The sequence below is a fragment of the Achroia grisella genome, unplaced genomic scaffold, assembly GCF_030625045.1.
Source record: "Achroia grisella isolate CSIRO2021 unplaced genomic scaffold, CSIRO_AGI_Agris_v1 utg1360, whole genome shotgun sequence".
NCBI classification, from domain to species: Eukaryota; Metazoa; Arthropoda; class Insecta; order Lepidoptera; family Pyralidae; genus Achroia; species Achroia grisella.
The window spans coordinates 1097640-1111932 of record NW_026712626.1 but is presented as its reverse complement, the minus strand read 5'-3'; the positions used below and the strand labels follow the sequence as shown (position 1 = coordinate 1111932).

Below are 14293 nucleotides of genomic sequence, written 5' to 3'. Positions count from 1 at the left end.
TATTTTTATATACACTAGACTGTATCAGAATTAATATTTGTATACTAACAATTTGATGTCATAGAAAATTTTTAATATTCATTATCAAAATACGAAGAACAGAATTTGATAATCCAGGACATAAGTTCTTCAGATAGCCCGAACAGTTGTCATTTTTCAACAAATTTGGTATTTGTTACATGCCCAAAAGACTATTACACTGTTAATATTGTCGATGCTTTGTGGAGACAATAATAAATATTATTATAGAACAAAAATAAATATTATTATAGAACAAAAATAAATAATTCACAACAAAAAAATTTTAAAATGTTCGAAAATGATATATATCGATATTGGTACAAAATTGTTTATATTATTGTAACTAAACATTTCTGTCTCTTTTTACTATTATAGTAAAAAAGATTTATCTTTTGGTTACAAACTCCTTCTGCACAATATGGGTTTTATATTATTGTTATAAAGTAAATAATGTTTATTTTATTAATAATAATTATAAATATTAATTAAATATTATTTAATCAATATTTATAATTAAAGAATATGAATAAAGAATTATAGAATAATCTTTATTTCTTTGTTCATATTAATTACAGGAAGTAAACATATTTGTAACTCTAAAGCAATACATTTAATACTACATAGTTGTGACTAGGAGCTTCCCTATATAAGTCTTGTATAATAAATAATGTAAACAAATTAATATATTTTAATAAACATTATACTTAATTTAAACTTTAACGTTACACGCTTTTAACAATTAAGTACTTTGGTAATAATTATAATAAATTTATTTATATACTTACTAATATAGTTCAAAATAATTAATTATATAATAATTAAATTTTATAAATAATTCAGAGGTCCCCTTGATAAAAGCCTAATTTCAATAATAGAAGGATAATTTTGTCGGCAACGATGACGTGATATCCTTGGTGTCTCAGGCGTTTATAGGCTATGGTAACCGTTTACCATCAGATGGGTCGTATGCTTGTTTATAAGTTTAGAACAAAAATAAATAATAATACATCATATAATTAATAAAGAGGTTAACAATGAGTGAATAACTTGAAGAAACCTCGCCCCTTCTCCGGCGCTGGTCCCATCAACATCGGAACTTGGTTCTTGTGGGTTATTATTATCTGTAATAATAATTATATATTAATCCTTACTTATATGATATATGTGAATATAACTCTGTCTGTCTATCCCGCTTTTACGCTAAAACTATTGAGCCGATTTAAATGAAAGAAATTATGAAGATAGAAACAATGCTCTATCTATTCTCGTCGGTTATACATTTTTTGTTTTACTAAGAATGTATATATGTATGTATATTAAGAATGTATTTACAAAAAAAAATGTATCTAAGTATCTATATCAGTCGTCTAGTACCTACCCATAACACAAGCTCTCCTTGGTTTAGGACTAGATGGCGCTGTGTGAATTGTCCAGTGTTATTAATATTATTGTACCTATTTTATATGGGCCAATATTAATAGTATTTTTTATTTATTTATTTCAAGCAACTTTATATTTTTATACTTAAACCGGCAATTGTTGTTTTGCCTTAAAATAAAAAATAAAAATTTAGGGATGGACTACCCCCATTTAGGGGGATGAAATATAGATGTTGGCCGATTCTCAGACCTAATCAATACGCTCACAAAATTTCATGAGAATCGGTCAAGCCGTTTCGGAGGAGTATGGGAACGACAACTGTAACACGAGAATTTTATATATAAGATATTGGCCCATATCATATATACCTACTTTAAGGAGTAAGATATATAGAAAATAACGAAACATAAATTAAAATATTAATACAGTCTTGGTTTATAATATTACTTTGCAAGGCGGTTGCATCCACGGCTCACCGTCTATCTGCATTGGGAATGTTTTCTTCGTTGTGATTGTGATTGAGCTGCACTGCGCCAGCCGTCTGCCTGACGCTCGAAGGCCTATATGAGAACTCCAATTATTAATGGGTAATAAAGGACGTAGGTAATTATAAAAAAAAATGGGGGGAACGCTATTGCTAGCAATGTACCTCTTCTGGTTGACTTGTATCAAAATAGTATGCATTACTTTTAGCACCAATAATTTATTCAGTGTTTCCTTCATGTACAACTAGATGTCACTGCGGTAGATTATTACATTTTTCTACAACGCGCTGTTAAGATTTTTTCCCGTTGAATGACCCGGCTGCGGTTGAAAGTGAACACTAAGACCTTACTTCATAGGATCATTTCTATAGTAAGTTCTCCAACCAGATCTCCCAATATGTGAGGTCACACCAAACCACGATGAGGAGACGTGGCGCGGTGTCCTGAGCGTGAGACTGGCGATGGTGGTTCACCATCAGCCATCGATGATCGTTCGCTCCCTTCGGGGAGTGTGGGATACTGTCGCTTTCTGAGTGGTCTTTTTTTAAATATTTTTAAAAATTATAAAACAAATTCACGAACTTAACTTTTTAAAGGATTCCTTAAACTGAATATATTTTCATGTACTTACTGTAATATTTATTAATTCGTGTAAAATACTCAATCTACTGAAATAGCAACATAGACCATATTAAACCAGAGATACGTTTACATTCCTGAAAACCATCATAGTGAATTTGCCACATGGGCTAACTGACCTGACCTCATGCTCATCTTATCGTCCTCCACTGGCCCCGCCAGCTTATATAAATCAATGAAAAAGTATTGTGTTCCTAAAAATATAAACATTTACATACACTATATATATGTATATATTTTATACATAATAGTATTACACTATTATAATTTCTAGTTTTTATTTAATTTTCTAAATAATCTTGAATAAGTTTTAGATTCTATTACTTTGTAATCTTGTTGAGTTATTGTCCATTTTTATGTTTACTTTGTTATTAGTAGTTTAGAACTTAAGTGCTATCGTCATCGTTGATCTCTTATTGTATTAATTTACTGATAAAAGGTATAACAATATAGCTGAGAGAGTGGACTTCCTCTCCTCTGAGTTTTGTCGTTTTGTCTCGTTTATTACTTTTCATTTTTATTATTATGTAAGCAGAAATTATATTAAATTTTATTTGAGACAAATAAAGATTATTATTATATTATTATTATCATCGTGTATAAACATACAATGAGTATAACAAGAGAGTAGGTACAAAAGTATATTTGCAGAACAAAATCATGTAACCCAATATAGAATAATATATTCATTTCAAATTGATGTGCGAACTTACCAGTTCGGACTTGGCCCATGTGCAGACAATTTTCTAGACCTATTACTTCTATTAGTTTATCTCCAATATCTGTAAAAAAACAATAATCATAAGGTATTTGACGGTCTCGGTGGTCTTGCGGTTTTGCACACCGCCCTACTTCCGATGGTCGCGGGTTCGATTCCTCGCACGACACAAACATTTGTATTAATAAGTACAATTTTTTGTGTCGGTCTGAGTGGGTGGTTTCTTTGAAAAAATTTTGTGTATTTACTTAAAAAATATACGTATATTTATGTATTTGTGACAGTTATCCAGTACCTATAACACAACCTTAATCTAGCTTAACTTTGGACTAACTATTTTTCATACCACTAAGCGATAAGGGTTGTCCACCCCTAACAGCGTACTTTTTATTTTTGGGCAATATTTTATAGTGTGGCATTAAAAAATACATACAACCCTAAATTTTTATGCTTCTATTATCAACCCCTATTTTTTAATAGCGATTTTAATTTATATCGTAAAACAACGTTTACGGGTCAACATTTTATATAAAATCATTCTTTTTCTGGGCAGATAACCCATCTTCCTAAATGTCTCTGTCTTATAATAATAATAATATTCTCAGGACAATTCACACAGCACCATCTAGATCCAAGTTAAGCTGGCTAAAGCTTGTGTTATGGGTACTAGACAACTGATACAAATACATACGTAGACATCTTTTTTATTCGTAAATACATACATATTATACATAGAATATACAACTACATCCTTCTCATTAGAATATTACTATTTTTCTTGTTTATATTTGTATCAAGATCAAACTTCAACATCAAGTTTGTACATGGCATATCAAATATTAAAAAAAAAAGAAAAAGTGAGAGAGAAAATACCTTGTTGGGCATTAGGAAATCGACCCCTACGGTGTGCCCCACTCGCCCCCCACAGGTTGGAGCCGCCGTGCGCGTAAGGGATGTTCAGCAGCGCTACCCCCTGCAGCGCTGGACCCTTGTTCAGCTCCAACGATGAACCGTCACACTGTTTTAATGCGACATCAAATATTAGCCAACCATAGTCTATACTACCGATAAATTCCTGGTAAATTTGTCACGATGGGCTAACTGACCTGACTTCATGTTCATCTTTATTACCGTCCTCTGGTGCCTCGCCAGCGCAAACCGTTAGCGCAGGCAGGTGCATCATTCCATTATCATACACATAAAAAAAGTCTATACTACATGGTGCTTCTACACTACCCTGCCTACATGCGTAAACTCATAAATATTAAGGTTTGTGGGGACTGGTTTGGTAGGGTTTTGAATGCTCAAGCCCCTCTTCCCCACGGGGCACGCGCCCAGGGCCCCGCGATGGATTGGGATCCACTAGTCTAGTCTAGTCACTACTCCATTACCAAACGACAACCGATTGCTACTGGGGGGAAGAGGATTGTTAGTAATGTGGATTGATAACCCCATTGCTAGCAATGTACCATGTCATGTCGACCTCCACGCGGTTCCCTCTGGAAACCATCGTGTGAAATTCCTGGTGAATTTGTCACTATGGGCTAACTGACCTGACCTCATTCTCATCTTATCATCCTCCACTGGTGCCCCGCCAGCGTAAACCGTTAGCGCAGGCGGGTGAACCATTCCATTATCATCCACAAAAAAAAAATAGCTAGCTACTTTACTCTCGCCTGAAAATCAGTTTTAACAAATGTTTACCGACTATGGTCAATTTGTTCGTTTTTGTTTATTTTTTTATAAATGTCTAGCAAGAATGTGAACCCGACTTTTTAAAATTATTTTGCCTGGTTTGTTTTGAAGGTAGGACATCCCCATATACATCTCTAAAGAGGCATGTTCAAAAATGACTTTGTTAACAATATATGCTATACTAGCTGTACCCGCGACTTCGTCTGTTCGTCTTCGTCATACACTCTTTCGTAACTCTTTCAACCCCTTATAACTGTCTTTATACGACACGTTAATAGCTACCTATATACGACACATAAATAACCGTCTGTATACGATACGTCAATAGCAGTCTTTATACGATACGTCAATAGCAGTCTTTATACGACACGGGTGGGGACTGGTTTGGTCAGGTTTTGAATACTCACGCTCTTCCCCACTGGGCACACGCGCAGGGCCCCGCGATTAATAGCTACCTATATACGACACATAAATAACCGTCTGTATACGATACGTCAATAGCAGTCTTTATACGATACGTTAATAGCTGTCTTTATACCACACGTCAATAACTACCTTTAAATGATTTGTTAATTGCTACCTTTATCTGACACGTCAATAGCTACCTATATACACGTGAATAGTTGTCTTTATACGACACGTCAATAGCTGTCTTTATACGACACGTCAATAGCTGTCTTTATACGACACGTCAATAGCTGCCTTTATACGACACTTTTATTTACGTTTTAATCAACAGCCTCAAAAATCAGTTTCTAGCTTCAAAAAAGTCGAATTTACATAAAAACTTTCATCCCCTAATTTATTTTAAGGGTAAAATTTTTACAAACTTAGAATGTCATATTTATTTATATTTAATCAACGGCCTCAAAAATACGAACTTCAACAATGACGAATTTACATAAAAAAAATATCCCCTAATTTATTTAACCCCCTTAAGGGTAGAAGTTTTAAAAACTTTGTATGTCATATTTATATATATTTAGTTAGCAGCCTCTCAAATAAATTTCAAGCTTCTAGCTTCAAAAATGACGATTTTTCCATACAATCTTTAATCCCCAATGTCAACCCCTTACAACCCTTTTTCGCATTAAAAAGTAGTCTATGTCCTTTCTCAGGGTCTAGACTATCTGTGTACCAAATTTCATTTAAATCAGTAGTTTTGGCGTGAAAGCGATATAGACAGACAGAGTTACTTTCGCAGTTATAATATTATATTAGTAAGGAAGTAAGGATATCAGTTATTCAAGGATTCTTAGTAATTTGGATTCTTTGCCCCATTGCTAGCAATGTACCTTGTCAGGTTGACCCCCACACGGTTCTCCCTGGAAACAATTGTGATAAACTCCAGGTGAATTTATCACAATGGGCTAACTGACCTGACCTCATGCTCATCTTATCATCCTCCACTGGTGCCCTGCCAGCGTAAACCGTTAGCGCAGGCGGGTGCACCATTTCACAATCATATACAAAAAAACATATACCATATATATTGTCTAGTACAGGGGTACAACTTTATTAATTAACGAACCAAATGTAACATTTTTCAGTATAATTAATAATGCGTAATTCATGCACAAAACTTTATGTATAACTAGCTGTACTCGCGACTTCATCTGCGTGGCATTTATCTTTATTTTCTAAAATAAAACAATTTTCCTAAAATAAAATTAGCCTAAGTTACTTCTTATTACATCAGCTACCTGGCAAAAAAAGACCCGTCAAAATCGGTCCAGCCATTTCAGAGATTAGCCGGAACAGACAGACAAAAATTGTTATTTTGATGTATGTACCACATTTATATTCATATACATGTAGTAAAAAATGTTTATTTCAATATTACAAACAGACACTCAAATTTTATTTATATGTATAGATGAATATGAAAATTAAAATATATAAAAAAGTATAGCGGTAAAATTAATTTTATTATATTAGAGACTACAGTATGTACTACCATTTTATTATAATTTATTTTATAACAATATAGTAATGGGAAAAAGTAGAAAAAAATATGTTTAAGTATAAAAATGCTTGGTGGACCGTTTGCGTGTTTTGTAGGTCTAGGTTGCTATTTTAGTAGGTTCATTATTTTACACGAATTGATAAGTAATTATCAATTCGTGATTATCAAGTAGTAATTGTAAGTTTATATTAATTTACGGAATACAAAACATTTTAATGTTGTTTTGTAAGCTGATTGGAGTAGGCTTATAACAAATGCACTTTTTGTTTTATAGTTTTAAAATTGTTTAAAAAAAACCACTCAGAAAGCGACAGTATCCCACTCTCCCCGAAGGGAGCGAACGATCATCGATGGCTGATGGTGAACCACCATCGCCAGTCTCACGCTCAGGACACCGCGCCACGTCTCCTCATCGTGGTTTGGTGTGACCTCACATATTGGGAGATCTGGTTGGAGAACTTACTATAGAAATGATCCTATGAAGTAAGGTCTTACCGTTCGCTCACAACCGCAGCCGGGTCATTCTACGAGAAAAAATCTTAACAGCGCGTTGTAGAAAAATTTAATAATCTACCGCAGTGACATCTAGTTGAAGTTGCAGGAAACACTGAGTACATCGTTGGTGCTATACGTGGTGCTTCGCATACTATTCAGATGTCTGCTGCTGCATGATTACAATGTTATCTTACATTTCTAGGGCTTGCTTCATCAGTGAAATAAAGCAGAGCGTATTCTTACTAAATAATTATCTTATCTATGCTAAATATATCTGTACTATACCATGTGCGGTGTAGCATGGTGGATGTGACAGTTTCATTAACGTTACGTTTCACTCTTAAAATTTGCTGCGATTTACGAATTATGAACTAGTATTTCAGCTGTACTACATTTGTAATATATTAAATCATTAATATCTGTATTAACTTAAATTGTTAAATGTAAAAGTAGTAACTGTCAATATATAATATTATAAAGGCGTAAGGTTTGCATATTTATTTGGTCGGGGTAATCTATTCAACTGATCCGATCTTAAAAATTCTTTTAACAGTTATAGTTATATTATCCCAGCGTGGTATAGGCTATATGATAATAAAACGCTACGACCAATAATAGCGGAGCAGAAATGAAAAATGTGGCAAAAAATATTCGGTTAAAGTTACGCAATAAATATACATGTACATATGACGGAATTGTTCTCCTTTAAACGTTCTAAAAAAAGTTTTAGATAAACTCACTGTAACCTTTTTTATGGTAATGATGTTTCTTTTAAAATATTTGCTGCATATTTGCAAAGTTGTTTTTATAAATGTGATATTAATGTTTATCCAAATAAATACGTTATTTATTATAAGTATTTAATTTTTAACAAATTATCCTTTATATCATAAGACCTATTTTTAACTAATTTGTATGAAAAAACCAAACAAGTAAAACGAATTAATAATGTGCGAGACATTAGAATTATAGTCAACTAGCAACTCGCCCTAGTTTCGCACGGTACTATTTGAAATATTTGTTTTAATAATATGTGGATATATTCGACTGTTCTTTGACATCATTTGATGTAAGGGACAATTTTGTTCAAATCTTGTTTACTTATAATAAATAACTTATTTATTCGATAAGGATTAATATCACGTGTATAAAAACAACTTCGCAAATAATGCAGCAAATATTTTAGTAGAAATTATGTTATAATAAAAAAGGTTATAGGGAGTTAAGCTAAGAAATAATATATAAGAAATTTTAAAGGTTAACAATTCCTCCATACCACAAATAAGTCATACTTATTTATTGTGTAAATTTATCCGTTTAAGCAGCGCACGCAGCGGAAGCACTTAATTGTAAGCATCAGTTATCTTAGTATGCGAAGCACCACGTATAGCACCAACGATGTACTCAGTGTTTCCTTCATGTACAACTAGATGTCACTGCAGTAGATTATCACATTTTTCTACAACGCGCTGTTAAGATTTTTTCTCGTAGAATGACCCGGCTGCGGCTGTGAGCGAACGGTAAGACCTTACTTCATAGGATCATTTCTATAGTAAGTTCTCCAACCAGATCTCCCAATATGTGAGGTCACACCAAACCACGATGAGGAGACGTGGCGCGGTGTCCTGAGCGTGAGACTGGCGGTGGTGGTTCACCATCAGCCATCGATGATCGTTCGCTCCCTTCGGGGAGAGTGGGATACTGTCGCTTTCTGAGTGGTCTTTTTTAAACAATTTTAAAATTATAAAACAAAAATTGCATTTATTATGCAATTCCAATTACTCTCTTATCAAGTCGTGTAAAATAATGAACCTACTGAAATAGCAACCTAGACCTACCTAAGACGCAGCCCGTTAAACAAGTTTATGCGGTCCGCCAAACATTTCCATAATAATTTTTTTTCTACTGTCTCATCAATACTAAATACACATACATATATACTAAACTGAAACATTTTTTTTCTGACGAGTTACTTGTTGAAACATGATTACGAATATTTGCATTAAAATACGCATAAGTTTTTACATTTTTGTATTCATATGTTTAATACATTTATGGTATGGGTTCCAGGGAGTCATTGCGAGAGTGTTTTAACGAATCAAATATCCTCACCGTTGCTTCTTAATACATTTATGAAAATACCTAAATGTCGTTTGGCTAAAGTTAGTAATTCGTTTTATGGCAATTGCGTAAGGTTTTACAATAAAATACCAGAGTCTGTTATAAATCTGCCAGAAAAAAGATTTAAATGTCAAATAAAACAGTTCCTTTGTAAAAAAGCTTACTATAAAATTGAAGAATTCGTTAACAATAATAATGTTTTTATAGAAAAACTTTAAATCTATAGCACTGACAATATTATCTGATTACATTAATAATGAGTGCGTAGCGACTTCTATGTTGATTATCGCATGCCTCTTACTTGTTATACTGTAATTATTTATATGAAAAAAAAAACATCTATAAAAAAGAGCAACACACAAGTTTCTTGCTCATTCTTCTTGTGATGAATCTGCATTCCGAATGACTGGTAGAATCAAAATATGACTATTCAAAAGTGCTTGTAATGAGTTTATTTGAATAAAGATTATTTCTATTTCTATTTCTACAAATAAAGTTTTGCATATTATTACGACCAACAGCATTACAGTAGTCCGAAAAAAAATTACACATTTGTATTCTGTCTCTTGACTGTATCATTTCAAGCTCCCTGGGTCTCGATGAAGTAGGTCATATATACCTAAACCCTAGAGTGAGATGTACACACACCCAGGCCCCTCTTCCCCTCTGGGTACACTAGGCACGTGCCCAGGGCCCCGCGATGGGTTGGGTCAATTTAGTCTAGTCCCTACTCCATTACCAAACGATAACCGATAGCTACTCTACTCCTGCCTGAAAATCTGTCTCAACAAATGCCTACCGACTGTTCGTTTGTTCGTTATTTTTATTATTTTTTATAAATGTTTAGTAACTTGAAACCCTCATCACATAACGACTTTTTAAAATTATTTTGCCTGGTTTGTTTTGAAGGTAGGGCATCCCCATATACATTTCTAAAGAGGCATGGTCAAAAATGACTTTGTTAACAATATATGCTATAATATTATGGTCATAGGGGCCCCATTATCTAATATACCCGCTTAAAGGACTTTATATACTAATCCTGGCGTTTGTTGACGGTAACAGATGGTAGTATAAAAGTCCCTAGGCTACGGTAACCGTTTACCATCAGATGTGCCGTATGCTTGTTTGCCACTTACGTGGTACAAAAAAAGGACTTACCACAATGTCAATATGCTCGTGCAAGTTCTTGCAGCTGGCGGCGAATTGCTCGGAGGTGGCGAACTCGAAGTACCACAGCTTGTTCTTCATCCGCGAACTGAACTTGTCCGGGTTCCGTTCTCGTTCTGTGTGGAACTTCACGCATATCGCTGCGTCCTTAGCAAAATATAATAATTTATTTGCAGAATACTTAAGATATCTAACTTAGAAAATAAATTATTGTATACCGATGATCTCGGTAGTGTAACGGTAAAGCATACCGTCTGACAACCAAATATCGCGGGTTCGATTCCTAGTACGGTACAAAAATTTGTATTCATGAGTATGATTATTTTTATCGTTCTGGGTATATTCTACGTATATAATATATGTATTTACAAAAACAATGTATCTATATACTCCTATCAGTTATCTAGCACCCATAACACAAGCTCTGCTTAGCTTGGGACTAGATGGCGCTGTGTAAATTGTCCAGGGATAACTAGTCACGACGTTGATTGTTCATATGGTGCTGTCAATATTCTGCTTACCCCATTTAGGATGAAAGTCGTGACGAAACTTTATGTGGATACGAAATACCTAGCTACACTGCATATTAATGTATCATTATTTGATAGAGCGAGCCGCTTTCATTGCTAAAGTGGTAGAGAAGAAGAAGAATAATGATATAATTATACTCACAACACCGATGGAGAAGTAATTGTTGATAATATTATACGGGACCGTCGTTGGATGCGGCGCCGAATCTGGCATTTGTAGTTGTTCACACTGTAATTATAAAATAACATTACGTATGGATTTCATAATGTATGGCCATACATACACGCATACAATATACACTCGCACATACATACATACACGTATAGTCACTAACTCTCATACGTATATGTTTATTGCTGTCTGGGTATTTTTCTTTATTACATTACTTGTCTTTTTCTTTGAACCATACCACTTTTTGTAGGGTCGACTCTCCTAATTTTGCGGCGCTAGAACTATCTTCCTGGGTTTATGGGTCGGAGAATTTTTCTGTCACCATAAGAACACATACTGGTCCATCTGGTAGCTGGAGAATGTCTTCTGAGGTTGTGTGTATGTCTTGAGAAATGTTAATGAGGTAACTTGACATTCCTTCTCTTTTTCTTGGCACTCATTTTACGTGGGTCGGTTCTCCTAATTTTTCGCAAGTATAATCAGTCCTGGGTTGACGGGTTGGGCAATTTTTACATCGCGATTCTACTAATGCTTGTCCATCAGGTAACTGGAAGAATTCCACTACTTCTTTACGTCGTTAGCTTGACATTCCTTCTGTTCTTCTTCGCAGCAATGTTCCACTTTATGTGGGGTCGACTCTCCTAATTTTGCGGTGCTAGAACAATCTTCCTAGGTTGTTGGGACGGCACTTTTTTCATTGCCATAAAATTACTCAAGCTGGTTCATCAGGTAACTAGAGGACGTCCTCTACCTCTTTAGCTTCATCTTCCTTGCACCGTCCAACTTTATGTGAGTCGACTCTCTTAATTTTGTGGCACCAGGATAATCTTCCTGGGTTATTGCAACGGGAAATTTTCCATTGCAATGCAAAATTTCCCTATTACTCATGGTTCCCCGTGTATACCCTTTGGTTCTGGGGGGAAGCTGATTGATAGTAATGTAGACTCATGACCCCATTACTAGCAATGTACCATGACAGGTTGACCTCCACGCGGTTCCCCTTGGAAACCATCGTGATGAATTCCTGGTGAATTTGATACGATGGGCTAACTGACCTGACCTCATGTTCATCTTATCATCCTCCACTGGTGCCCCGCCAGCGGAAGCCGTTAGCGCAGGCGGAGGCACCATTCCATTATCATCCACTAATAAAAACCCTTTGGTTCTATTGAAGAACCTTTGGTAGGATAATTAGTATATTCATACGACATCCGAGTACCTAATTACTAGGTGCATATGAATTAAACCCCCGAACAGTGACGGTTAGTTCCGCGCCTCTCCACTTGTCCTCTAAAGGTTTATTGACCTCGTTAGCTTGACATTCCAATAACATAAATAAACGATGCTTACCTCTGCCGTGGAGTTCTCCACATGTATCTGCCAGCGGTCCATCATGACGGTGCTCGCGCGAGAGATCTTATCCAAGATCTTGTGGATCGATTCCCCCTCGTAACTGAAATTAGTATAATTATTTTATTTATTCATAATAAAAATTCTATTCCTTGCAACTAGTGTGTGTTGTCTTATTTTTTCCTATTAAAAATCTTGCAATCAGTCACGTGAATAGTAGAGCAGCTCATCGTTCTTCAAAAGTCAGTGCTGTCTACTATCTTGGTCAAATATATCACGCCTTTTCTTTATTAGACGGAATCGTGTTCTAATCTTATTCAGAAATTATTGTTATAGAATAGAAATATAGGAGTAGTTGTGGTCGGTGTAAAATTGAACAGACGCGACAAGAACAGAATAGAAAAAATCTTTATTCAAATCACACTTTTGAATAGTGACATATTTTTTTTTTATTCTACTGTAGTCAATATAAGTCGCAATCTGTAGTAATTAATGCAGTCTATTACCGAACTCTTGTAAACGAGTAGTCATTTGTCCTCCCAAAAGTTAAAACGGACTCGTCAGAAGAAAAACAAGCAAGAATATTTAGATTTTTTTAGTAAAAGTAAGGTCAAAATGGGTTGAATATGATTAAACATGATAATTAAAAAAAAATATTCAGAATTTCCTTCACTGTTTTAAAGGTGTATTATTTCAAACAGACAGGCTATATAATATATGAAACCTCGTGTTACAGTATTTGTTATCTCCTTTCAAACGGATTTACCTTCATTTTTATGAAACTTTGGTGTATTTTATGTAGTCAGATATATATAGCGAATAGATTTAGGCGTAGGCTATTTTTACATCCGTAGGTGATAAGGGTGGACCCATCCAAAAATAATTTATACCACAAAGAATGTATATACAAAATTCACAACATCAGGAGTATCTGGGCGCAACCGCGGCGGGCCACTAGTCATTAATTAAGGAGGTACGGCAATAAAAATTTCAATAATATTTCTGAAATATCTTACCAAGCAAAATATGGATCGTCAACAATTTTTAAAATTGGTTTGAAATAATTATTACACATATTATCATTACATAATTTATCCATTTAACTCAATCTTCATTTTATATACTTAAATTCATCAAGAAAGCTATTTCTTTTTTTTCAAGTGGCTCCACTGAAAATCAGCTCTGTAGTGATACGCTGGGGCACCAGCTGAGGCCCTTTTAGCTCATAGCGAAATATTAGTTTTTAAAATTTCTTTTTTGCTCTGTACTATAATGCTGAATAAATGATTATTATTATATACGAAGGCAATTGCTCTCTCTTTCTGGGGAATTAAAATTAAGATGGCAACACATAATCGAGTAATTCCATACTCACCCGCCACCCCACCTGAGACATCGAGCCAGATCGTTGCCAGTACCAAGTGGTATTACTCCCACAGCCGGCTGCGCCTCCATTTGAACCTTATCTGAAAAAAAACAAACCAATATTAAAAAAATATATTTTTTACTAAGCGACGTCCTCAGTAGTCTAGCACACAGCTTTAGTTTCGA

The 14293-nt window shown here is 34.6% G+C and overlaps 1 protein-coding gene and 3 non-coding genes across 4 annotated transcripts in view; 2 read left to right on the top strand and 2 right to left on the bottom strand.

Annotated features, from left to right (window-relative positions):
- Nucleotides 1-1049: 1049 nt before the first annotated feature.
- Nucleotides 1050-14293, bottom strand: part of LOC131855300 (diacylglycerol kinase 1) — a 119381-nt gene continuing 106137 nt past the window's right edge. Inside the window, exons 17-24 of the mRNA XM_059206554.1 lie at nucleotides 14118-14208; nucleotides 12743-12845; nucleotides 11363-11449; nucleotides 10682-10837; nucleotides 4117-4261; nucleotides 3239-3307; nucleotides 1849-1961; nucleotides 1050-1142 (exon numbers count right to left, since the gene is read on the bottom strand). Of these exons, the coding sequence (XP_059062537.1) occupies nucleotides 1050-1142; nucleotides 1849-1961; nucleotides 3239-3307; nucleotides 4117-4261; nucleotides 10682-10837; nucleotides 11363-11449; nucleotides 12743-12845; nucleotides 14118-14208 (857 nt within the window). The remainder of the gene's footprint in view (nucleotides 1143-1848; nucleotides 1962-3238; nucleotides 3308-4116; nucleotides 4262-10681; nucleotides 10838-11362; nucleotides 11450-12742; nucleotides 12846-14117; nucleotides 14209-14293) is intronic.
- LOC131855398 (small nucleolar RNA U3) lies at nucleotides 2227-2424 on the top strand. Its single transcript, XR_009358104.1, has one exon. It is a non-coding gene; the product is annotated as a small nucleolar RNA U3 (small nucleolar RNA).
- Nucleotides 7200-7397, bottom strand: LOC131855405 (small nucleolar RNA U3). The gene has a single exon (XR_009358110.1). It is a non-coding gene; the product is annotated as a small nucleolar RNA U3 (small nucleolar RNA).
- LOC131855406 (small nucleolar RNA U3) lies at nucleotides 8922-9119 on the top strand. The gene has a single exon (XR_009358111.1). It is a non-coding gene; the product is annotated as a small nucleolar RNA U3 (small nucleolar RNA).